This window comes from Nothobranchius furzeri, chromosome 6 (assembly GCF_043380555.1).
Source record: "Nothobranchius furzeri strain GRZ-AD chromosome 6, NfurGRZ-RIMD1, whole genome shotgun sequence".
Classification (NCBI taxonomy): Eukaryota; Metazoa; Chordata; class Actinopteri; order Cyprinodontiformes; family Nothobranchiidae; genus Nothobranchius; species Nothobranchius furzeri.
In genome coordinates, this window is record NC_091746.1 from 64,714,068 (window position 1) to 64,738,082 (window position 24,015).

Sequence of the window (24,015 nt, forward strand, 5' to 3'; positions counted from 1 at the left end):
GAGGCTTACAGGTGATAACTAATCACCTAAACTAAACTACCAACTAAACTAGATGGCATAACAAACCAAACTCATCCATTTATTTCCAACTGTTAATTTGGAGTCGGGTCACGGGGCAACAGCCTAAGCCGAGACGCCAGACTTCCTTCTCCTCAGCTACTTGGGCCAGCTCCTCCGGGGAAATCCTAAGGCGTTCCCTGGCCAGCCGAGAGACATAGTCCCTCCAGCGTGTCCTGGGTCTTCCCTTGGGTCTCCTCCCAGTTGGACGTGCCCATAAAACCTCACCAGGGAAGCATCCAGAAGGCATCCTGACTAGATGCCCGAGCCACCTCAACTGGCTCCTCTCGACGTGGAGGAGCAGCGGGTCTACTCCGAGCCCCTTCCGGATGACCGAGCTTCTCACCCTATCTCTAAGGGAGAGCCCACCCTGCGGAAAAAACTCATTTCAGCCGCTTTTGTCCGCGATCTCGTTCTTTCGGTCACTACCCAAAGCTTGTGACCATAGGTGAGGGTAGGAACGTAGATTGACCGGTAAATTGAGTGCTTTGCCTTCCGGCTCAGCACTCTCTTCACCACGACAGATTGGTACAACACCCGCATCACTGGAGACGCAGCACCAATCAGCCTGTTGATCCATTTTTCCCTCACTCGTGAAAAAGACCCTGAGATACTTAAACTCCTCTACTTGAGTCAGGACCTCATCCCTGACCTGGAGAAGGCTTTCCACCCTTTTCCGATTTAAAACCATGGTCTCGGATTTAGAGGAGCTGATTCGCATCCCAGCCGCTTCACACTCGGCTGCGAACCGCTCCAGCTAAAGCTGGAGATCACGTTCTGAAGAAGCCAACAGGACCACATCATCTGCAAAAAGCAGAGGCTTGGTCCTCAGGCCACCAGAACAGATCCCCTCAACACCTTGGCTGTGCCTAGAAATCCTGTCCATAAAAGTTATGAACAGATTGCACTGATAAGGAGCTTCAATTGCAATGTTTGCTAAAGTACTTTGAGATGACTCTTGTGTTGTGAATTAAATAAACTGAATTGAAGTACCGTAACAAAGTACTTGTACTTACCTTTTTTTTAATCAGAGCGGCAGCAATGGGCTTCCACAAAAGAAAGCACGTAATGATCGTATTAATTAAACTCTGCTGCCCCCTGCTGGGAAACGCTTGCAAATACACCAAGAGTAAATTTAATAATTAGTAAATATTTAAGCGGCATAAACTATTTGTTTTATTATCTTTAATGTAAAGGTGGGATTTTAGCAGCGTTTCCAGCCAGCACACAGTTAAACTCTGTCCTTCGCTCCCAGCGGGACACCGCTCCGTCCTTCCTCGTCTCTCCTGACGTTCATCCCGGCTGCTCCCTCCCCCTTTCCCGGCTCCTCCTCCTCCTCGCTGGATCTTCTCTCCTGTCCGTCGAGCAATCGTTCCAAAGGAAAGAAAGAAAAACTTCCAAGACTTCCTGGAAAAAAGTGCCCTGCTCTGAGCGAAAACCCCGATGGAGACGGAGGAATGAGCCCTAAAGCGTGATGGTAGTGGTGAGCGAGACGACGGGCTCACCTCTCACCCCTGGTCCCGAACAAGTTCCCTGCTGCAAGGACTCCCGGGGGAAGAGCTCTACGTGAGTCGGAATGAAGATGAGGAAGAGGGGGGAGGCCACTTTTTTTGCGTTGTAGCTGCAGAGAAAGCCTCCAGACGTGGCCGATGCTGCTTATTTACATTCTGCTTTAGGACTTTAGAGACTAGTGTTGACCAGAACGTCACGTGGCCCTGGACAATTTGCATTCATTTAATCTAGATAAGCCACGTCTGTTTTGGCTCCTTATGCATTACTGTAATTACAACGTATCTGCTCTGAAGATGGCCTCCATTATCAACTAAACGATAACGCATCTGCTCACTTGCTGCAGTGTGCATGCTGTGGCTAGGTGTGAAAAGTTGTATGCAATGCAACCTGTTATTTCACACCGCCTGTGTCCTGCATCTAGATTGGAAGTGGACCATGGGGGTGAGAGGAGACGTGGACAGACATCTCCAGACCTCAGGCTCCTGCTGGACACGGAGTCAGACCCCTCAGACAGCAGGAAGAAAGCAGCCAGCATCAGGTGATCCTCTGTTGTTCCAGTCCTGTTTGGTTTTGAGCAGCAGCAGCATGGATGCACAGGCATCACCAGCTACATATTTGATATTACTAGTTACAGCCTTACAATGTAGCATGTTTGTATGACATATTACAGTCTTAAATGTAACTGTGTTACACTACTTTGAGTTACATTAAATTGTAATACATTTGACGTAAGTTTTTACAGCTTTCAAATATAACATGCTTGTACTTAGTTACATTTTGAGGCAGTAGTATGTAATTGTTATGCTACTTTGAGTTACTTTTGGCAGAATGCCATGTGACAGGCAGCATTCTAAAACAACATAACTACTGTTGACACAAGAGTGACTCCACACGCATACCGTATTTTATTTTGATTAAACTTCAAGTCACCAGTATCTTTGGATCGGCTTGATGAACATAAAATGTTATTTTTACTGAAAAGCTTTATCAAAAACAGTCAAACGTAGTTTATGCTTCCTTAAAAATTTGAAATGCAAGCACACGGAGGTGTGCCATAGATCTTCTTCTATGGTGTCTGTCATGAAAAGGGGAGCAACACTCTTCTTCTAATTCCTTTGAAGTGGAAGAAGAAGGCTGGAGCACTCGAGTCAAAGTAAAAATATGTAATCTGTGAAAATATTATTATTTTAAATCTACCTACTTAACCATGTCACTCTACTATGCCATGCACCGTTTGCGGCGAGCTACGGAAGCCCCCTGCGGACATTAAAGGGCAAGAGCAATAATGACGGTTTTAAGTAGAATTTTTTTATTTTAAATACTACTACTGCTACTACTTTTTATAAAGCACTTTTATCAACTACTCAAAGATGGTGATTTACTAAAATGCCAAAATAAGGACTACAGATGTCTACAGCACTCTTAAACATTCAATTATACAGTTTATCAGCAAAATAAAGTTGATTTGGGGGTGACTTGCTCTTTAAAGGTGTTATTCACCAAAAACCTATTTTTTAATGATTATTTCTGAACGCAACAACATGGTATTACTCCTCCAGGCTTGTGTTGTTTGTGGATATAAAACATCAACTTAGCAAAGCAAAAATTGGTGATAGAGTTTTATAGCTTCATCCAATCAGAAGTGAGAAATAAGACTTTAAATTCTGTCATCTTAAAGTGGCAGTGTGTAGTTTCACCTTTAATCCATGGAAATATCCATGAAAATGTTGTTGAAAATGAATAAAATGATGTCCAGACGTAGAAAATATTGGTGGCTTCGTAAAATATAACCAAAAGAATCAGGTACATAGAGCGAGGGTCTATCATCTTTGGGGGGACACCATATTAGACATGTCCTCTTGGTGGCTCGGGGTCCTGCTCCTGTTCCTGTTGATGACATCACTAGATGATTGGCTGGGTATATGACTTTTCGGCGTTAACACCTTGAAAAACATTTAGGCAGTGAGAAATACAAATTTAAAAACAAAACTGCTAAACTCTTTCCAAAACACGTGAAAGAACAAAATTTAAAAAAGAGATGCAATATATTTTGGCCAAGTGGTATTGCTGTAGAATGATGATGTCATCAGCAGGCGCAGGACCCCGAGCAAATCTGGAAACTACAGTGCCAGAAAACTACAATCGGCATTGCATTCCCTCGATAGAACTAACCATCAAAGTCTGAGGAGTTACATTGAAGTTGCATTCTTTCTGCTCCACAATTAACAACATATTCCATAATTTTTTTTTAACTAGCGACAGTCACGTTGATATGGTGTAAAACTACCCTGAAATGTATGTATGTACTGCCCCCTAGTGCCGAGAAACTCCATACTGAAGCTTTAAGGTGACTCCAGCTGATTGTATGTCCTCAAACAAGCACATCTGAACTTTTTTTCCCTCCAAGTATGACTAACAAGGTATTAATTCCTACTAGAAACCACTGCAAATGAATTGATGAAACAAGTGACCCACACTTTTTTAGCTAGCTCTTAACAGGATCCAACTTAGTTTGATCCACCACAATATTTGTTGGTAATTTATTTAATTTTTTTTTTCAAACTTAAAGGCACAATGTGAAAGAGGTTTACAGTGGGAAAAAATATACAAAATAGTCTAATGTCTCCATCATATCGAAAGGAAGGTCACATTGAAATTCATTTTCTTCTCATCTGGCTGGGGGATTGCCAGTTTTTCTCCTTTCAAAAAAGTCAAAAAGGGACATAGTATTTGCTTGGGAAGCCAAGTCTGTGCAAGCCATTTGTAATTCAACACAGGCCGTCAAAACACAGTAGCATTTTGGAAAGATCTCAAGCCAGCAACAGAGGCAACCCAGACCTTATTTCTAGTACCCTAACTATGCTAACGTTGAATTAGAAGTAAAAAGTTAGCTCCCAAAAATATCTCAAGCTACATTTTCAGTGACCAACTACTTGATATTACAGTGAAATGTATTTATCTACTTATCAACGGTTATCATCCAGAATCTTCTGGCATAATGAGATAGTCACTCATGTGGTTTGAAAATGGGCTGCAGTACCCAGATTTTGCCACAGGATGTTATTTTTACATAATGCACCTTTAAAAACTTGTAAAGGTTAGCCATATTTTTCTACTCTCCAGCTGCTACGTATGTCAGCAAAGCCAAAACGGGGTTTATAAACGATCGTCAAACTAAGATGGAAGTGAACTTTTACCTGATACAACCATCTCTTCTGCTTTAACTTTTAGTTCTACAGCCTGCCCTGCTGTTGCTTGGTTACTAATCCACAATCACTGACCTTTTATTTTACAGGCAGAAACCTGCAGAGCAACTTTCACCAATGCTGAGTCTGTATGAGTTTGAAACAAAGTTCGACAGGAAGAAGCCCCAGTCCAACCAGGTACTAACGCTCCAATTGAGCAAATTTTGCCTAATCTGGTCCCAAATTTCCAACAATCATAATAAAATGTTGTTTTTAGTTATCGAAGAGCAACACGCAGTACCACAAGTTATTTAAGGATGTCCGCAAAGATGAGATACTCAGACAGAGTAAGTTGTAAACTTTAAATTTACGCAAGAAAACAATTAGTTTGATTAAAGATGTGCCTCTGTTTTCAGCTTACACTTGTGCCTGGCAGAAAGATATGTTATATCAGGGTAAAATGTTCGTCTCTGATAACTGGATCTGCTTCCACTCCAAAGTCTTTGGCAAAGATACTAGAGTACGTAATAACATGGTATTTCTGTATTTTATTATACAGACTTAACAGTATTTAGGATGAATTATTTCACGTTTGCAGATTTCTATCCCGGTGATGTCTGTGAAGTTAATCAAAAAGACTAAAACAGCGTTATTGGTGCCAAACGCCCTCGTGATTGTAACTACAATTGAACAAGTGAGGAAGTAGTGGACACAACAAGTAGTCTTTTTATTACGTTTTTAGTACGGACTTCTAACTAATCCTGGATTTCTCTTTTCCAGCATGTGTTTGTTTCCTTCCTCTCTCGAAACAACACCTTCAAACTCCTGAAATCTGTCTGCCCTCATCTGGAGGTGAATCATAAGCTTCGAATGTTGTTTACATAAATTGTTTCACTGTGGTGAGATAATTACGTGAAAGTGAGGAAAGTTTCATTAATCAGCCAACAATCTTTAAAGGGACTTACGGAGTTTTGAATTTTTATGCTCGCGATTGCCCCCTCAGGCCAAAAGCGTAATGGTAGCTTCAATAGTAGGCTCATGCACGAGGCGCGCATGCTGTACGTGCACACTCCTTAACGAAAATAAAAGCTGAGACAGTCCCGTGTGTGTGTGTGTGTGTGTGTGTGTGTGTGTGTGTGTGTGTGTGTGTGTGTGGGGGTGTGTGTGTGTGTGGGTGTGTGTGTGTGTGTGGCCCGGAGGACAGAGGACAGGAGAACGTGCAGCTAATTAATTAAATAATTAGGTTCTGTACTTTTCTCTTCAGCACAGCTGACAAAGGTTTAAGATGGGTCAGTCCTCCTGCATGCTCAGATCATTCCCTTCCCTTGCTTGAAAAATTGTTCTAAAATGAAAGTTGAACCCACATCTTTTGTATCCGTGAATTCAATGCAGTTCGGCGAGTCTCAAAAATTTGGGCATCTTATGGGCCATTCCCATCTGTACCGGGTCGGCCCGGGCCGGGTAGCCCCAGTCGGCCCCAGCCTGGCCCGGTTGATTCCACACATCCTTGTCTTAAGCCCATGTGGGCTGATTCTACCCACCAATCAGAGGCTTGCTCTAATGGAAGGTGTGAATGGGCTGATTCTACCCACCAATCAGAGGCTTGCTCTAATGGAAGGTGTGAATTTGCTGTCAGCAGTGGGCGTGTTGGCCCTGGTCGGCCTGAAGCAGTACCCCTCGGGAAGAGGGCCGAGAATGAGCCTTGGTTGGCCCGGGAAAATTCCAGGCCACCCAGATATGTAAACAACCTACGCTACCCGGCCCGGGCCGACCCGGTACAGATGGGAATGGGGCTTTACTGTAAAAAAATATATACCATTAATGTAAAAGAAACTCTAAATAAACTATGTTCACATCCAGAATTGAATCCAGGTCTTCTGCACGAAAGTCCGACGTCTTTCTAGGCGAGCTAAAGCGCCAATTAAATTAAATACACTTTTCATGTTAAGAAATGATTAATAATAACTTTTATCATAACTAATCCCTTAATTTATCACAATAAACTAGGAGGCTGGCTTTTTCCATTTCCTTTATAACTGTAAGCTTATTTTTCACTACAGGAGATTAAGAAAATACTTCAGGCTATTTTATTACAATTACAGAATTTAATTTAGTTCATTAAAAACCCAGTGATTCATAGCAGATGGCTGCTCATACTGATCCAGGTTCTGTTGGAGGTTTCTTCCTGTTAAAGGGGAGTTTTCCTCTCCACTGTTGCTACGTGCTTGCTTAGTTTGGGACTTGCTGTAAAGCCACCGACACAACAAGTCAGTGACTCGATTCAATCTGCTAGGTTTGCTTAAACTTAACAAATTTGCATGATGAATTAAACTTAATGCACTGATAAGTAGGTTCAATTGGAATGTTTAAGCCTAGTTTATACTTTATACGTGCAACAGCGTTATCGGTTGTTCAGAGGGCTCCAACAAGCACGCAAGGATGGACAGACAATGACGAACAAACTTGCCCACGTTAAAAAGTCTCTGAAATACAAACAACACAATACAAACACAATAGTAACCGGATACATAACTGCAAAAACATGCAGAGAAGCGCTACGCCCTCTGTCGTCCTGGAGGGGAATTACTTGCATTACTCCCCGGGTGACGGAGAAGTCCGAAGGTAACACGTTTCCATCAGTGTGTGTGCGCATCTCTCCCTTGCAGAAGAAGAGAAGCATCAGTCAGGCTTTACTTTGTAAAGTGCCTTGAGATGAATTTTGTTATGTGGTGCTAAATAAACTGATTTTTATTTAATAAAATAAGCAGCCATCTTTATACAAACATGCTCCTAGATCAATAACTACATACTTTGCATGTTGCTCATAGCGTGATTGAAAGTGTAATTTTACATTTTAAGCCATCTTTCATGTAAATATGTTGCAGGTGGATAAGGTCAGCAGCAGCCCCGTGGCTTCGTCGTGTGGGAACAGCTTCAGAGCCAGCTGCCCGTCGTCGCTTCCTCTGGTCAGTCAGCGCTCCGCTCTTCTGTTTTCAGGAATGTTTTCATCAGGATGTATTCATTGTGATGAGAAGTCCACAGAAGTGCATTGTTCTTGTGAAACTCAACACCCTCTCTGTTTGTGTGCAATCATGCACGTGTGTCTCAGGACTTTTCTGGAGACTTCTCCGACCTCGACGGGGTTGTGCAGCAGAGACGGCAGGAGATGATGGAGAGCAGCAGCTCAGGGTCTCAAACTCCTGATTATGATAAAATAGACGGTGTGTGTTTCGTCCTCCTCCGTTACACACTGAATGGTGAAAAGGGTGTCAGGTGTCACTCTGGCGCACAGTTTTTGCTTTAGAGGGAAAAATGCAGGAAAATTCAAACCTGGAAAGTTGTTTTGTTGACATATAAACAATGGTGATCATCCCCAAAGAAAATCTGCAGACCAAACCTCCGTCCAGCTTTGTCTTGGAAGCCAACACCGGAGATTGATCTCCAAAATATTTTCAAGTTGTGTTAATATTTACTCAAGTAACTTCTCTGTGTTTGTGTTGACAGACTTCTCCAGCCTCCCAGGGGCATTCCTGAACACGGTGAAGAGCAGAGAGGTTTCAGTCCATGCAGACGTTCACCTCCAGAGTCCAAGCCAAAAGCACGGGCCCACCCTGAAGAACGGTACTTCAATGAAAAAAGCTTTGTGACAGCCTCTGTAGGCTCATGTTTCGTGTCACTGGAGTTAACGGGTGGAAAAAATACATTCTCTATTGACCTATTTATACCGCTGAAGGGAGAGGAACGTCCGTCTCATCAGAAAGAGCTTTAACGAGTCCAGCAAACAGCTAAAAGGCCTTTTTTATTCAGGTGATGATCGTTTAATCCGTCAGTAACCATAACTCAGAAAACGCTGCCTTGGCACGGATCCCTATCTTCTGTTTGTTTTCTGGCCGCATTAAGAACCCTGAAACACCGACCTTCGTTTCCATAGGCTAGGTTGTGGTTGCGTGTTTGAATCTGTTTGCATATCTTAAGCCTGGCAGAAAGTCAGCCTATGAGCTGAAGACATCACCACACAGGCAGACGAGTTATTAGTGCGTCACCGCTCAGCAGTGTCCAGTGTCACCGACTGGTAAAGAAGTGGATTCAGTAACAACATACCAACAATGGTTGCAGCGTGCTGGCTTCAGAGCAGATATGGCTTTTAATGGCCAGCCACTGAACAAGCGTCAACATTTTGGTTGGTTACTTTGATGTAAAGGTTTATAAAACAGTATGCATGAAATGTGAAAGGGATATTCCACCCAAAATAGACATTTTGTCTGTTGACATATTTCCCAAAGTTAGAAAAGTGGGGAAAAAAAAAATCATTCTTTAGCCAGCCCAGTCAGTCTCCTGACACAGCTGTACTTCTTTAGCTTTAGCTTAGCATAAAACACAGTGAGTGAATGGATCCAACGTATCTAACTGGGGAAATATGTCAACAGAAAAAATTTCAACTTTGGGTGAAATGATGGTCATTCACTTTGGTCGTTGTTAGTTGGTTTAGCTTATCTGTCGGGTTAGAAGTGTTTCCCCAGTCAACTGAGGCATTTACCATCTGTATTTATATAGCACCTTCTTAAGGTTGGTTTATGCTTGACGCGTCCGCGAGGTCCGCACGGCTCCGTGCGGAAAAGTTGCGTTTTTGCATCATTTTAACAACCACGCCCCTCCACCGCGTCTCCGCACGGCCCAAAATTTCCGCAACGCGCAACTAGGAAATTTTCTAACCACTCGGACGGTTGGACGCAGAAAAACATGGCGGACCGGCAAGACCTAGTATGGCAGAGGTTCGTAAATACAGACATTTGTATGATTCAGCTCTCAAAGATCACCGTGATCAACATGTTGTTAATAATTCTTGGAGAGAAATAGCTCGCACTGTCGGAAAAGACAAGGACGCTGTTAAAATAGCTGAAATGTCATGTTGTAAACATTAGTCATTTTTACTTCTACTATGGTGTAGTGTTGGATGCATGCCGTAGAGCTCCATGCTGCCCCCTACAGTTTGGGAGAATATTGGCTCACCGCAGAGACAAGCCGCATGAACCATAAACCCTGTGAGTTGTGAAACGCGTTCCATCTGCGAGCCGCATCACCAAGCAGAAAGTGAATGCGTCAAGCATAAACCAAGCTCAAGGTTCCACAACCCCCCAAGGCACTTTACAACATAATCAGCAATTCACATACTCTCATTCACACCCTGGTGGTGATGAGCTACATCGTAGCCGTAGCTGCCCTGGGGCACACCGACAGAGGTGAGGCTGCCGAGCGCAGGTGCCACCGGTCCCTCCCACCACCAAAAGGCAAGGTGGGTTAAGTGTCTTGCCCAAGGACACAACAGCACCACTCTCTGCCAGGAGGTAGGATCGACCCTACAACCCTGTGGTTACTGGACAACCTGCTGTACCTCCTGAGCTACGGCCCTTTAAGAGCACGGAGGGACTGTTTGAAATCTTTTCACAAAAACCCCAAAACTTTATTCAAAAGAATAAAGTCACAATGCATGAAACACATGCTAAGATAATCAAAACAAACACTACTTATGTTTCACGCCACTTTTGGTCAACACACGTGCTGTTTAGTTCCACTTTAGATATAAGTGTGGTATGAATTAGAATCGGTGTGTGTTTCCTTCTCTTACTGGTAATTTTCCACACTGGATTTATTTCTTTGTTTCTTTTGTTGCTCAGGCAAGGCAGCAGCACATGGACTAACCCTGAAAGACTCACCCTCACAGCCAAAGTCCTTACATCTCATCCTTTTTATCTACCTGTTTTTGTAAGTGAACGGCCATTATGTGAAACCTGAGAAGCCACAACAGTGTTGGCCTCTCTGGAAAGGGAATTTTTTTGCCTCGTTTGTTTGTGTTTCCGATTGTTCCCTGTTGTCTGAGCAGTTGCTGTGTTTGTCGTCGCAGAGTCGTCATCCTCGTCTTGTCCTCCTGTTACATGACATTTAAGATCGTGGCTCTCGAGCACCGCCTGAACTCCCTGTTGTCGATGGGAGAACTCATTCGTAATGAGTAAGAGCCACAGGGAGCTGAGGGTCAGTGCAATACATTCATAATCACATTAATAATTTGATACACCTTGTTTCAGGAATACTGGGAGCCAAAGGTCACAGGTTGAGGTGAATGCTGAAATGTATGGAGAGCTATCTACCAACCTGTTCAAGTTGGAGAAGGTTTGTTTATTGATTGTACGTGCAACATGACATCTAAACTAAAACTCATTAATATTACAATGAAGAAAGGGAAGCCCAATAAAAATGCACAAGATCCTAAAGTTTGCAAAAATTCTTTGATCAAAGGACTTCCCTGTGCTTGCATTAAAAGTCATTGAAGAGTTGAATTCTAATTTATGTTTGCAGAATAAACACGAGTCCAGATCCAGCAGCTGGTTGATTTAGTTTAGTATCAAGAAGGTAAACATGAAGATCATTCTGGCTCAGTTCGTTATACAGCTGAAACTGGAAAAATTAGAACATCGTGCAAAAGTGCATTCATTTCTGTAATTGAATTAAAGCTTCTTCAGTTCTGAAACTTGAGTAGAGTTTCTTTTTTTTTAATATTTATCTTTCTTATTTTTTCTTGTCTTTTATTTTTATTTGTGGGCGACAGTGGCACAGGAGTTAAGTGCTCGCCCCGTATTCGGAAGGTTGCAGGTTCGAGCCCCGCTCAGTCTGTCGCTGTCGTTGTGTCCTTGGGCAAGACACTTAACCCACGTTGCCTGCTGGTGGTGATCGGAGGGACCGGTGGCACCAGTGCTCGGCAGCCTCGCCTCTGTCAGTACGCCCCAGGGCAGCTGTGGCTACATCGTAGCTCATCACCATCAGTGTGTGAATGTGTGTGTGTAAATGGGTGAATGACTGAATGTGTTGTAAAGCGCCTTGGGGGGTTCCAGGACTCTAGAAGGCGCTATATCAAATACAGGCCATTTACCATTTATTTGTTTTTCTTTTTTTTTTAAACTTATTTCTTTTTTCTTTATTTTTATTTTAATTATTATTTTTTTCTTTTTTTCTGTTCTGAAACTTGGGTTGAGGTTCAGAAGTGAAGAAGCTTCTTGGAAGAGAGATGAAACGTCTTCAAGGAAAACACGAAATATTTAGTTGTTTCCAATTTAACCTTTAAGATGATTATCAAGCCCTGGACCACAGAGTCCACACAAATGTAATTAGCCATCGAGCTAACCAGCCAGCCTGCAGGGACAAGTTTTATTTCTGGAATACCTTCGTATACGGAGTTTAGTTGAAGTTACAAAAAACTTTAAAAATGTTGCATTTTCTTTTCCTGTCAAACGCGGATATTATCCTGCATTTATTACCTTCTTTCTTACTTCTTGAGAGTAGAAAAGGACATTTCAGGCAAACAAAATCACACATAGGTATTGAAGTCCAATGTTTATATAATGGATATATAATATAGACCCACCCTCTGTTACAACACTTGTAGGTTCATGTAGAGCTGTGTTGATGCCCAGTGGGCAGTTCCCACCACCACCATCTTGGCTGCGTCACTACAGGAAAATACAAAAATGGAGCTGAGAGCAGGGTTGTGAGGATGGGGGCAGCTGATTGACTCCCAGAAACCAAGACTGAGTGACTCTCCTACCTTCTGTCTCCTAGGCTGTAAAGCTTGGTTTATGCTTGACGCGTCCGCGAGGTTCGCACGGCTCCCTGCGGCAACATTGCGTTATTTTAACAACCACGCCCCTCCGTCGTGCCTCTGCACTGCCCAAACTGTCCGCACCGCTCACCTAAGAAATTTTCTAAGCACGCGGACGGTTGGACGCGGAAAAACATGGCGGACTGGCAAGAACTAGTATGGCAGAGGTTCGTAAATACAGACATTTGTATGATTCAGCTCTCAAAGATCACCGTGATCAACATGTTAATAATCCTTGGAGAGAAATAGCTCGCACTGTCGGAAAAGACGAGGACGCTGTTAAAAAATGCTGGAATGCCATGTTGTAAACAACAGCCATTTCTACTTCTACTATGGTGTAGTGTTGGATGCATGCTGTAGAGCTCCATGCTGCCCCCTACAGTTAGGGAGAATATTGGCTCACCGCAGAGACAAGCCGCATGAACCATGAACGCTGCTAGTTGTGAAGCGCCGCTTCGAGGCTGAGGTCTTCCCTGCAGCAAGCAGGGGGGCAAACTGCAAGCGCTGATGGCTCTTCTGCTACCAATCAAAAGGAAAATCCCCTAATTAGTCATAATTTAAGCTTTAATTACATCTAAATGGGTGGGTCACAAAAACTGTACCCCCCTCAGAGTTGTCATGAAGATAAACCTGACCTATCAATTCCACTGCTTATCTGGGGTCAGATCACAGGGGCGGCAGCCTAGGGAGGTGCAGACTTCCCTCTCCCCAGCCACTTGGGCCAGCTCCTCCGGGGGAATCCCAAGATATTCCCTGGCCAGTTGAGAAACATAGCCCCTCCAGCTTGTCCTGGGTCTTCCTTTAGGTCTTCTCCCGTTTGGACGTGCCCGAAAAACCTCCCCAGGGAGGCATCTAGGAGGCATCCTAATCAGATGCCCGAACCACCTCAAATGGCTCCTCTCGATGAGGAGGGGCAGTGGATCTACTCCGAGCCCTTTCCGGATGACCGCGCTTCTCACCCTATCTCTCAGGAAGAGCCCAGTCACTCTGTGGAGAAAACTCATTTTGGTCCATCTCGTTCTTTCGGTCACTACCCAGAGCTTGTGACCATACGCTGAATTTTTCTTATTTACACAACTAAAAATTGGCCTAGAATAAGCATATTAGTGAAACTAATCATAGGAATTGTCTAGCTACATCAACAGCCTGCTGGGGGCACTACAGGGGCCACCTTCCAGGGGCCACCAAGGCCTCGCTTTAGACCAACCCTGCTCCATACCCTTATTTTTGCAAATATAGCAAATGAAAAACGAGCTCCTAGATTCTTCATATTTCCAGGTTTTTGTCGGATTTCTGGGCAGTAAGGTAATCCCTTGGTACTTTTTCACAGGGATTGTTGCTTTTACAGTGTTTGTTTAGGGTGTGTATTTTTATACGGTTGACTCTTTAGCAGCCTACAGTAGGAGACACCAGTTTTCTTCATCTGTAATTTTCCACTCAGACCTCATGTTCCTGGATGCTGAACACCAGATAACACCATTTGAAGAAGACACTAGATGCCTTCTGAGCCTTTTTCCTCTCGTTCGAACACTAAAGTGACTTTTTTTTCCTGACTGATCACATTCATGCTAAGCTAAGCTGACCATTTGCGTCTTTATATTCAACACACTAAAGCAGCAATAATCTCAGTCCACACAGCATTTTGTTTACCATTCATGGAAAAATCGACACTGTTTTTATATAACTTTACCGCCTCTCTCTCTTATATTCCTAGATTCAGAGGAACCTCAGGAAGCTCCTGGAGGGGACTTAAAAGACGACGGTTGTCTGCTGGTCTGTCCAGACGGAAGCTTCACTTTTAATTAGAGTGGCTGTGTGAGCTCTGCAGAGCAGCAGCAAACACATTTGGTAGCCTCTTCGTTGCCAAAGCACAGAGAGCCGCGTCGGAAAATCTGTGTGAACATTTGCTGTGCAATAATAGCCTCTCTGCTTTTCACTCAGGACTTCTTCTATCCCTCATTTCAAACGAACCTTTGCTGCAGCTGCACGGTAGCGTTAGCAAAGCAGAGTATTTATGTTTTAGATTGACTCAGCATTTCACTAAGATGAGATTGTTTTTATTAAGGTTTCAGGTCCGTAGGTTCAATGGTTGATTTTCAGTGTTTTCAAAGATTTCTTGAAAGGTCAAAAACTGCTGTTCAGATGTTTTAATCAGCAGTCAAATTCAAATAAATCATATTTATATAATGTTCTTGAAGATGTTTTGCACAAAAGGCAAGTTATTTCTTCTGGTTAGATTGTGTTTGTAGAGAAAAGTGTGCCTTATAAACAGATAGATGTTAATGAAAGGGTTGTTGAAATTCTTTATAATTAAATCTAAATGTAGATTTATAACAAATGCTTCACTAAAAGACAAATGTGTATTTTTTTAATCTAAAACTATTGTTCCTTAGAATAGTTATTAAAAAAATAAAATATTTCCTGTCTCTTTCTTTTACTTCCGCTGCCTTGAAGCGAATCATATCTTGTTTATTTTTAGATCATGGATTGTTTAGATGGGGTCTGAGAACTGAACAAACAGCCTTTAGTGTCTGCTGAACCTTGCTCCGGCGGATCTTGCACTCAGATGACATTTGCAGGCCACAGTCAAATAAATGCTAGCAGCCGCAGTGAAATGTGATCACAGGAATATTTGGTCAAATATCTGACAGTAGCAGTTACGTTTTGGGTTTGCAGCGTATTCAATTTTAACTTCTGTAACCTCTCTTTTAAGGTCAAACGAATTTAAGTGCAACAAAACAACCTGATTGCTGCGGTCTCAGAGCAACACTGACATATGGGACAACACCAACACGTAGACTAGAGGAGACTAAAAACATGCGAGCGGCTCTTGAACCTATATTTTGCTACAACAGAAAAATGGGGAGGAAGTGAGACGATATGTTGAGAGAAAGTTGAAACCTGCTATTTCAGGCGTTCCTTGAGGGAGTGGTCTCCATCCGGACCCAGCTGTATTTGTTCTGTTTTTAATTGTTATTTTAACCAAGGGTTATGGGTGTGTTGTTACTAAGTCAAAACACAAGGGATTCAGTTCAATATGACATCTTTTGGCTACAGCTGTTCCTTTGATCCTGCACAATTAGCCTTTATTGTAAAGGACTGAAGAAGTTATTTGGGTTCTGCAGAGGACACTGCTCCTGAAAGGCCACGATGGCCCTGGGTTAGGACAGGTGTAGGGAACTTTGGTCCTGAGGAGCTGCCATCTAACACGTTTTAGAGGTTTCCCTGCTTCTACACGCCTGGTTTTCATCAGCAGATGATTAGGAGGCTTCTGCAGAGCCTGGTGAGCTGCTGCACAGGTGAAGCAACTGTGTTGAAGCAGGGAAACCTCTAAAACGTGCTGGACAGTGGCCTTCCAGGACCAGGGTTTTCTACCCCTTGGTTAGGAGATGAACTGGTAACCAGTGGGTTGCTGGTTTAAACCCAGGCTCCGTCAGTCGTTGTGTCCTTGGGCATGACATTTCTTCCTCCGTGCTGGAGGAACCGGTTGCACCTGCATGGCAGCCTCGCCTCCATCGGTGTACCCCAGGGCAGTTGTGCCTACAATATCTCAGCATCGTTGTGTGGTGATAAGAAAAAAACACCCGCTGAAATAAAACAGCATAGACCAGCATATGTTTATGTTTTGGTGCTGGTTTAGCTGGTCCAGCATCCTTTCACCAGCATCCCATCCAAAACACAACATATGCAGTTTTTTTCAGCAGGGTAGTATAAAGCACTTTGGAGTCCTCTGACTCAAAAAGGCACAAATGCAGTTATCATTTATTACGGCTTAAAATGTTTTCAATAATTACATAACAGTTTTGAAGACGATAAATACACGAATTAAAGAAAATTCAGATTGCTTTTTGTATTGTTTTTTTGTTTTGTTTCGTGTTTCATGCTTTAAAGGGACAGCAGACGGGTCATCAAGTTCATGAGTACTACAATACAAACAAATAAATGTAAAACGGAACTGGATCCTGAAATAAACACAAGATCTCCATCTGGAAGCGAGCAGCACCTCTGTGAGCAAGCGCAGCGTGATTGGCCGTGAGAGGACGGATGGAAGCACCATGAGGCGTTAAAAACAGAAAGGTAGGAGATGTGCCTGCCTGCATGAAACCAGTCATGTGGATGTTTCCCGCCCCCACCGCGTGCTGGACCAATGGCTCGCGCGCCCCCACATCTCCTCTGCCTGTCAACCCGCGTAAAACCGCGTTCAGCCTCCCCGGATGACGTAACGCCCAGTCTGGAAGTGCAATGGCGATATTAGACAATAACAGCCGTCGTGTTGGGGGACCACATCTGTATTATGTGGCTAACATTGAAGAAAACACCTCCAGTCGGCTGCAAAACCACATATAATATCAGCACCGCGCACGAGCGTCAACCTACGAGCGGGAAAGGGGATTTCAGAGCCTCCAGACGCGATGACAGTTTAGACTGAAACGCTGGTAAGTCAAACTCCACTAATCCATAACAGCATTTCTTCTTCAAAAATGCTTTGCCAGGAAATAGTCTGTGACAACACGTAAGCTAGCTTGGTGGTTTAAAGGGGCGTGGCGGAGTTCTGGGTACCGTTTACTGACTGAAGGATGCTGATAGTTTAGCAACAGCGATAAGGAAGGAAAAGGAAGCAGAGACAACAATGGGTGTTTAATTTTTCTGCGCCGTTCCCCGGCAGGCCGACCCGACAGATAGGAGACCATCACCGGCTAGTTTCTGGTGAAGAGTGAGGAGCCATGGATGCAAACAAAATGTAAACAAAGGGTGTGGGGCCTCAGCTGGCCTGTGATGCTCTGTCACTCACACACACACACACACACACACACACACACACACACACACACACACACACACACACACACACACACACACACACACACACACACACACACACACACACACACACACACACACACACACACACACACACACACATTCAAACACCCACCAGTAGTAGATTATTAGCTACTCCACCCTCATTTTCTGCCTTTGTTTATCTTCTGTTATTCTCATCAGATTATTATCTCAACTGTTTACCTGCTACTTTAAATAACAAAACAGCTATTTAAGTAAATATTATCAGACATGTATTTCGTGGTGTATTTGTTTCATTCCAGCTGTTTAAGCATTGCATTTACTTGCAATAATCGTGCACAAAAAATATGAATTGTCCCATTTTATTGTGATTTTATGAAATAATTTATAAACAGTCTTTTAACACTTAACACTTTGCAATAAAGATCCCTTTACAAAATCACTTAATGCATTATTAAGCATTAAAAAACGATTAAATAAAGTAATAACAACTGCTTAACCATATTTTGTAATGCATTACTCATTACCCTCCTGGCCCTTTTTCCTAACCTTAAGGACCCTTAATAGTTAACAATAATAGTATTGTTAATAAAGGACCCCTTTGTTTAATAATTCTTAATGATGCACTAAATATCATTAATAAAGTAAGTGAATAAAGTTTATTTATATTGCACTCATCACAGGAAAAAAAATCACAAAGAGCAACAAAACTAATTCTAAAGTCATGAAATAATCGTAAAACATAAAAAAATATAAAACAACATTAAGATGAAATAAAAATAAAATAGGAAAACACAAGAGATTTTGAAGTTTAAAATAATAGGGCATAATCATGAAATTACAAAATGACAGAAAGATATTTAAAAAGTTATTTTACAGATAAAAAATAAGGAAACAGTTCAGTAATATAGGGAGGAGCTTGGCCATGTAGAGCATGGAAAGTTATAGTCAGGATTCTTAAATGAATTCTAAAGTTAACGGGTAACCAGTGCAGAGACATTAGAAGAGGAGTGATGTGAGCGCTTCTGTTTGTTCCAGTTAGGAGCCTCGCTGCAGAGTTCTGGACCAACTGAAGGCGGTCAAGGGCATTTTTGTTAAAACACGTGAAGAGTGTGTTACAGTAATCTAGACAGGAGGAGATAAAGGCATGGAGAACCATTTCAAGTTCATGTTTTGACACCAACCTTCGCAGTTTGGAGATATTTCTCAAAATTATGTAAACAGTTTCAGACCAGTGTTTTTGAGTGACTTTCTAGAGACATCGATTGGTCAAAACACCCAAATTTCTCAAGTTTGACTTGACGGCAGAAGTCAGATGACCAAGTTGTTGACTAATCAGGGAAACCATTCTCTCAGGAGCGACGATCAGACATTCACTCTTTTCAGAGTTTAACTGAAGGAAGTTATTTCCCAGCCAGCTGGTGAAAGTTGATTGGCACACTTAGTACTTCAGTTTGTAGAACTCAGAATTCTTAACTCATTCACTGTCGTCATTAGCATTTTTTTTACTGTGTGGGCATCGGAACGAGCCCCTGCGCCATCACACGTCGCGTGATCAGGAAGTAGAAAATCCATGTGTTAGGAGATCGTTTTGGGCCGCTGCTGTAAAAAAAAGTGAGGCTCGAACCGGAAAAGCTTCTGCCGATCACAATTCAACAACGGATTATGAAAGAACGGATAAAGCTCGAAATGCGCGGATTCTTCCTGATGTAAGAGGTCAGTCTCCTCTTTGTTTTGGTTGTTTTGGTGTCGACATCATCCTACCGTGCAACGTTCTGTCACTCTTCAAAAAACAGTAAAAACAGTGAGAAACTCTGGCAGCGAAGGCCTTTACCGATCAGGAAACGGCTGGCAGTGAATGAGTAAAATTTGGTTACATTTGGTTTAATGCAGTTTTGTTTTAGAATTGTTGCTAAAAATACGTTCATTGTGTTACTTTTACAAATGACAGTAATTTTCTGACCGGAATGTATCAAAATCGGATTTTGTTTAAACAAGGATTTCTTTGTTTAAAGCTTTTTTAGTTGGATTTTCCTTCAGAGAAAAAGGATAGTTGATTTGCTGCTGCACATAAACTGTCAGTCAGAAGCTCTGCTAGCTGGTTATCTTAAGAGGAGCTAGTTTAATTTGTTAGCTTGTTATCAGAATCATAGTTGCAGTTTCATCATCTGAGCTGCTTTTTAAGATCTAGGTAAACTTGTTCAATTTGGGGTTAAAAACAAACGTTTTCACATATTTTCCATGTAGTTTTTTTGCCAGTTCCTCTTCTGAAAGGTAGACAATTGTTTCTCTTTTCCTCAGAAAATCTTAATATTCTCCTAGTTTGGCCCAGCACAGTTCACTTCCCAGTTGCAGCAACAGCCTTATATCATAACCACATAAGTGAGAAAATGCTCAGTAGCAATGAGAGAATTTGCTGTTGCATGTAAGTGATGTTAACTATTATTTAACATTTAAACTTATTTTCTGATTTTTTTTATTCAAAAAACCCTGGTAAGGATGTTTTTCTGTATTTGGAGCATCAGAAAAAGTTTTATGGTGGAGGTGATGTTTTAAAGTCACTGAGAAACTGCATGCATGCAGTTTGTTGTTTTGCTGCTAATACAGTAGTAGGTGCAGCTGCATATTTTTGCAATAAAAATGTTATGTTGTAATGGAATTCATGCATTAGTTTTTGTTTGCTTTGAACCCAGAGCAGACGTCACACGCCAGACGACATCAACACTGCATACTTTAGTATTTGTTCATTTATCGTGAGTAATATCGATATCGCAATATTAAGCACTGATATCGAATATCGCAGGTTTTCCTAATATCGTGCAGCCCTAAGAGGAGGGAACAAGGAGTGGACAGTAGAGAGGGGGGACAGGTGCAGGGAGGATGCTGGTTTAGAAGATGCTCTCTGAAGAGCAGGGTCTTCAGGAGTTTCTTGAAAGTCGAAAAGGAGGCCCCTGTTCTTGTAGTGCTTGGTAGGTCATTCCACATTAAAAAGCTATTACATTTTAAATATTACTATCACATTATTAAAAGCTATTACTTTAATATTGTAAGGAGAAAAACAAAAGGTAAGAAATGCTTTCATATGTTTTTATAAACAAACATCTGCAGAGATTTTTTTGTATTAACCGAGACGTGCTGCCCACATCTGACGCTGTCGGGTGGTAGCCAAAGATAGGGACCTTGGCGGACTGTTCCTTGACTACAAAAACTAGCTCTTGGTACGTGGAAGGTCACTTCTCCGGTGGGGAAAGAGCCGGAGTTGGTGGCTGAGGTTGAGAGGTTCCGGCTAGATATAGTTGAATTCACCTCATGGCTCTGGCTCCGGAACTAACTTCCTCTAAAAGGGTTGGACGTTCTACCACTTTGGAGTTGCTCCCACTGAGAGATACCGAGCAGTTGTGGGCATACTTTTTTGGCACCCCCATTTTGGTGCCTGTATGTTGGGGTTTACCTCGCTGAACGATAGGGATGCACCAATCAGATTTTTTGCTGCCGAGCACCGATACGATATCAAAGAATGCTGATCACCGATACCGATCACCGATACCGATCATGTGGATTGGCCAGAAATTTTCTACAACATTATAATGAGTGCTACACACTACATAATCTGGGAATAAAGGAAATGTAACCTAATCTAAAATGGTCTGTATTAGGGTTGTCACGGTGTGAAAATTTTACCTCACGGTTATTGTGACCAAAATTACCACGGTTTTCGGTATTATCGCAGTATATATTTTTTAAACGTGCTACATTTTCACACAATTAAATAAACCCTGTATATCAGGAAATATTGTCCTCAGTTTGTGTCTAAATTTTGCCTAAAATGTGTTATTTTGTAATGATGTTGTTTATTTGTTTACATTTTTTCCCTTTAGTCTTTAAAATACCAATATTTGCCCATAACTTCTTATTTTATGTCTGTTTGATGTCATCATTTAAAAATATTAGATCAGATGATACTCAGTACTCAAGTAGTCTTCTAATCAGATACTTTTTTACCCTTACTTGAGTAATAAACCCTATATCAGGAAAATATTGTCCTCGGTTTGTGTCCTTCCAGTGAGCTTTGCAGATGTGGGAAAATGTCATCAGGCAGTAATCATTGTTAAATTTACAATTATTCTCGGAGAGAGACCAACTCTTATCTGCCCCTGGGAGCCCCGTAATGCATAGCGTCATTTCAACATGGGGGTGTCTGCGACACGGTTTATATGCAGGTAGCGGCGCTGCGGCTGCTTTATATAGCCACTTGTTGCATTCTCCCTCCACCCAAATCCTCGGATCACGCATTTTAGCTAAAACGCTAACGTTAGCTTGCCTTGCGTCGACTGTAGAGTTGTGGGTGATGGTCACGCGGATGTGTCATGAGATTTGAAGCGTTGCTGCCTTTCACAGACACTTTTTCTGCACGTGCTGCAAACAGGATAGCCGTCTTCTATAAACTCCCTCGGCATTCGTCAAATATCTAAAAGATGCCCGTAATTCTGACTTTGTCTTCTTTGAGGGATAAAAATTGTCCTCCTGAGCGCTGCCGTCTCCTCCTTTGGCCATTATTTTAGCTTTAGCTTCAAGAAAGTTTTGGTTGTAAACAGCAAAGCGCGCATGTGCCGCCGGCAACTTCAGCTGATGATACGGTGGCTGGTAAGGGTCATCTCGCCTACACCACAGCCACGGTAAACCCACCAAGATAATATAGTTTTTTTTAAACAAGACGGTGATTATTATTGTCAACTTTTTTTTTTACTGGGGATTACCGCTACACTGGTTACCATGACAACCCTATCTGATCGGTCTGCTTTAATCTATTTTGAAAACTCCATTCAATACCGATAGGGGCGCTATCGGCCGATTACGATCAAATGCCGATCCATCGGTGCATCCCTACTGAACGAGAGGGTAGCCTCCCTCCGAGGTTTTCTGGGCATGTCCAACTGGGAGGAGACCCAAGGGAAGACCCAGAACACACTGGAGGGGCAACGTCTCTCGGCTGGCCAGGGAATGCCTTGGAATTCCCCTGGAAGAGCTGGCCCAAGTAGCTGGGGAGAGAGAAGTCTGGGTGTCTCGGCTTAAGCCTGATTCATGCTTCTCCATCTGCATCAGTGCGGAGACACGCAACGTCCTTGTGTGCCTGCCGGAGAGCTCCGCAAGGACGGATGGAGTCGAGCTCTCTTTTCTAAACATCCGTCAGTCGAGACGGACAACGCAAGCTTGTGATTGGTCAGGACGCCGCTGTTGTTTACAGCGCCGCCATTGCGCCCTCAAAAACATAAAGAGAGCCGAGGATAACAAGCGGCAGACACGGAGAAGCTTGAAGAATACCTCGCAAAAAAACTCTAAAAACATGAACGTTTAATTCCCCAGTGACTGGAGGAGTGAAAAGATACACAGCAAGCGTTTTATTTGTGGACGGAAATGACAGGAAACGTGGGTTTGGAGGTGGCGAGCGCATGAAGAGGTGGAGGAGAATGAGAGACAAATTTGTCTGTTAAAAAGTCTCTTAAATACAACAAAACATAATATAAACATACTATTTTGGACCGGATACATGACAGGATACCACAGAACAGCGCTATGCCCTCTGTTGTCCCGCCGGGCAATTGCTTTGCAACACTCTCCAGGGGACGGAGAAGTATGAGAACAAAACGCTTCCGTCAATCCGTGCATGTCAGTCCCTTGCGGAGCTGACGGAGAAGCATGAACCAGGCATTAGGCTGCTGCCCCAGTGACTTGACTCTGAATAAGTGGCTGAAAATGGATGAATAAATGGGTGCTGCCCACAAAAACATGCTAACACTGAACTCTGACACATTTACCATGTCAGCTTTCAATTACCGTAACTCTGCAATGGTTTGTGCCATCAGAACAATGAAAAAAAAATGCTTTTAAAGAAGAGAAGTTACACTTTCAAGTTATGTTCCCAATGCATTTGAAGCTAGAGAATTTATCTCTCTGATGGCCATACTGGCTGTATCAGTTTTACAAAAAGAAAAAAAAAATGGGGGAGAAACCCTAGTTTGCAGCTCTGTCAGCTCAAGAATTCGAGAATTGGGCTCAGTTTCCGTAATCCCATGTTCCCAACCCCGCTCGCTGCTGTTGCCGTAACATTTTAAAAACTAGGGGGAAACCCCAGATGTCTAAAATAGTTGACACAACAGAAGGGTCATTCCCTACAGCACCAATGTGAGCTACTCACATCAGTGAGAAAAAAGACAGTCAGAGGTGATTGTTACATCCCCTCTTTCCGTCTAGGAGTAGGTAAGGGGGTGAACACAGAATAATTGAATTTAAGGAAGACTTTAAGGTAAATGAGGAGAAACAACTGAGAGTCAGGAGAGGAGTGTTTTCCAACAAAGGTAAAGTAAAAGGATTTATTAACACAAGGGGTCAACAGTTTTATAACAAGACACCAGAAATTAACCTAAAAAAACTCCCCCTTTCTAAAATAGGGAGGGTGCCAGCCACCATAACCAACTTAACACGCTCTTACAGGCGTTAACCAGGGAGAAACCTCAACAAAACCCTATTAAAAGGGGCCACCAAAAATATGAGGACTGGAATGAGCTACTTTACACAGGATGTTTAACAGAACCCAGTGGCTTAACAAGGAAGGGAGATCACAGTGCTCAAATGACAGAGCTTTAACGCTCTAACCTCTGTTACTGTGTCCCCCTGTCTGATGAAAATAGGAGGCTTAATATAGGATCCAGGTGTTGATGATGTGATTGGAGTCAGCTGTCTATCAGTCTCTCTGCTGTCCTCGTGTGGCGGTTCTCAGGACTCCAGGAGAGTATGTCAGCTGCATTA

General features: G+C 42.7%; 2 protein-coding genes across 5 annotated transcripts in view; both read left to right on the forward strand.

Annotated features, from left to right (window-relative positions):
• Nucleotides 1-1,360: 1,360 nt before the first annotated feature.
• Nucleotides 1,361-14,842, forward strand: LOC107374858 (uncharacterized). Of its 4 annotated transcripts, none has more exons than XM_070552438.1 (14): nt 1,361-1,623; nt 1,991-2,107; nt 4,865-4,952; nt 5,032-5,101; nt 5,171-5,274; nt 5,353-5,448; nt 5,535-5,606; nt 7,640-7,720; nt 7,864-7,975; nt 8,259-8,375; nt 10,430-10,517; nt 10,636-10,761; nt 10,838-10,922; nt 14,120-14,842. In XM_070552438.1, exons 1-14 carry the CDS (start codon nt 1,532-1,534, stop codon nt 14,156-14,158), a joined length of 1,287 nt encoding a protein of 428 aa, XP_070408539.1. In that variant the 5' UTR covers nt 1,361-1,531; the 3' UTR covers nt 14,159-14,842. The 4 variants fall into 4 exon arrangements, with proteins under 4 accessions (XP_070408539.1, XP_070408540.1, XP_070408541.1 ...); XM_070552439.1 differs by lacking the exon at nt 14,120-14,842 and adding an exon at nt 11,109-11,285; XM_015943143.3 differs by having other exon boundaries at nt 1,362-1,623; nt 10,657-10,761.
• A 1,748-nt stretch (nt 14,843-16,590) lies between these two features.
• The window catches only part of LOC107374859 (TNF receptor-associated factor 2), a 37,099-nt gene continuing 29,674 nt past the window's right edge, over nt 16,591-24,015 (forward strand). Inside the window, exon 1 of the mRNA XM_015943146.3 lies at nt 16,591-16,841. The gene's annotated coding sequence lies outside the window, so the exon portion shown is untranslated. The remainder of the gene's footprint in view (nt 16,842-24,015) is intronic.

Bases quoted from the DNA above. Each gene is read 5' to 3' on its own strand.
- LOC107374858 (XM_070552438.1), top strand. From the start codon at position 1,532: ATGGTAGTGGTGAGCGAGACGACGGGCTCACCTCTCACCCCTGGTCCC. The intron at 1,624-1,990 runs GTGAGTCGGAAT...TCCTGCATCTAG, and splicing joins TCCCGGGGGAAGAGCTCTAC to ATTGGAAGTGGACCATGGGG. The intron at 2,108-4,864 runs GTGATCCTCTGT...TTTATTTTACAG, and splicing joins AAGAAAGCAGCCAGCATCAG to GCAGAAACCTGCAGAGCAAC.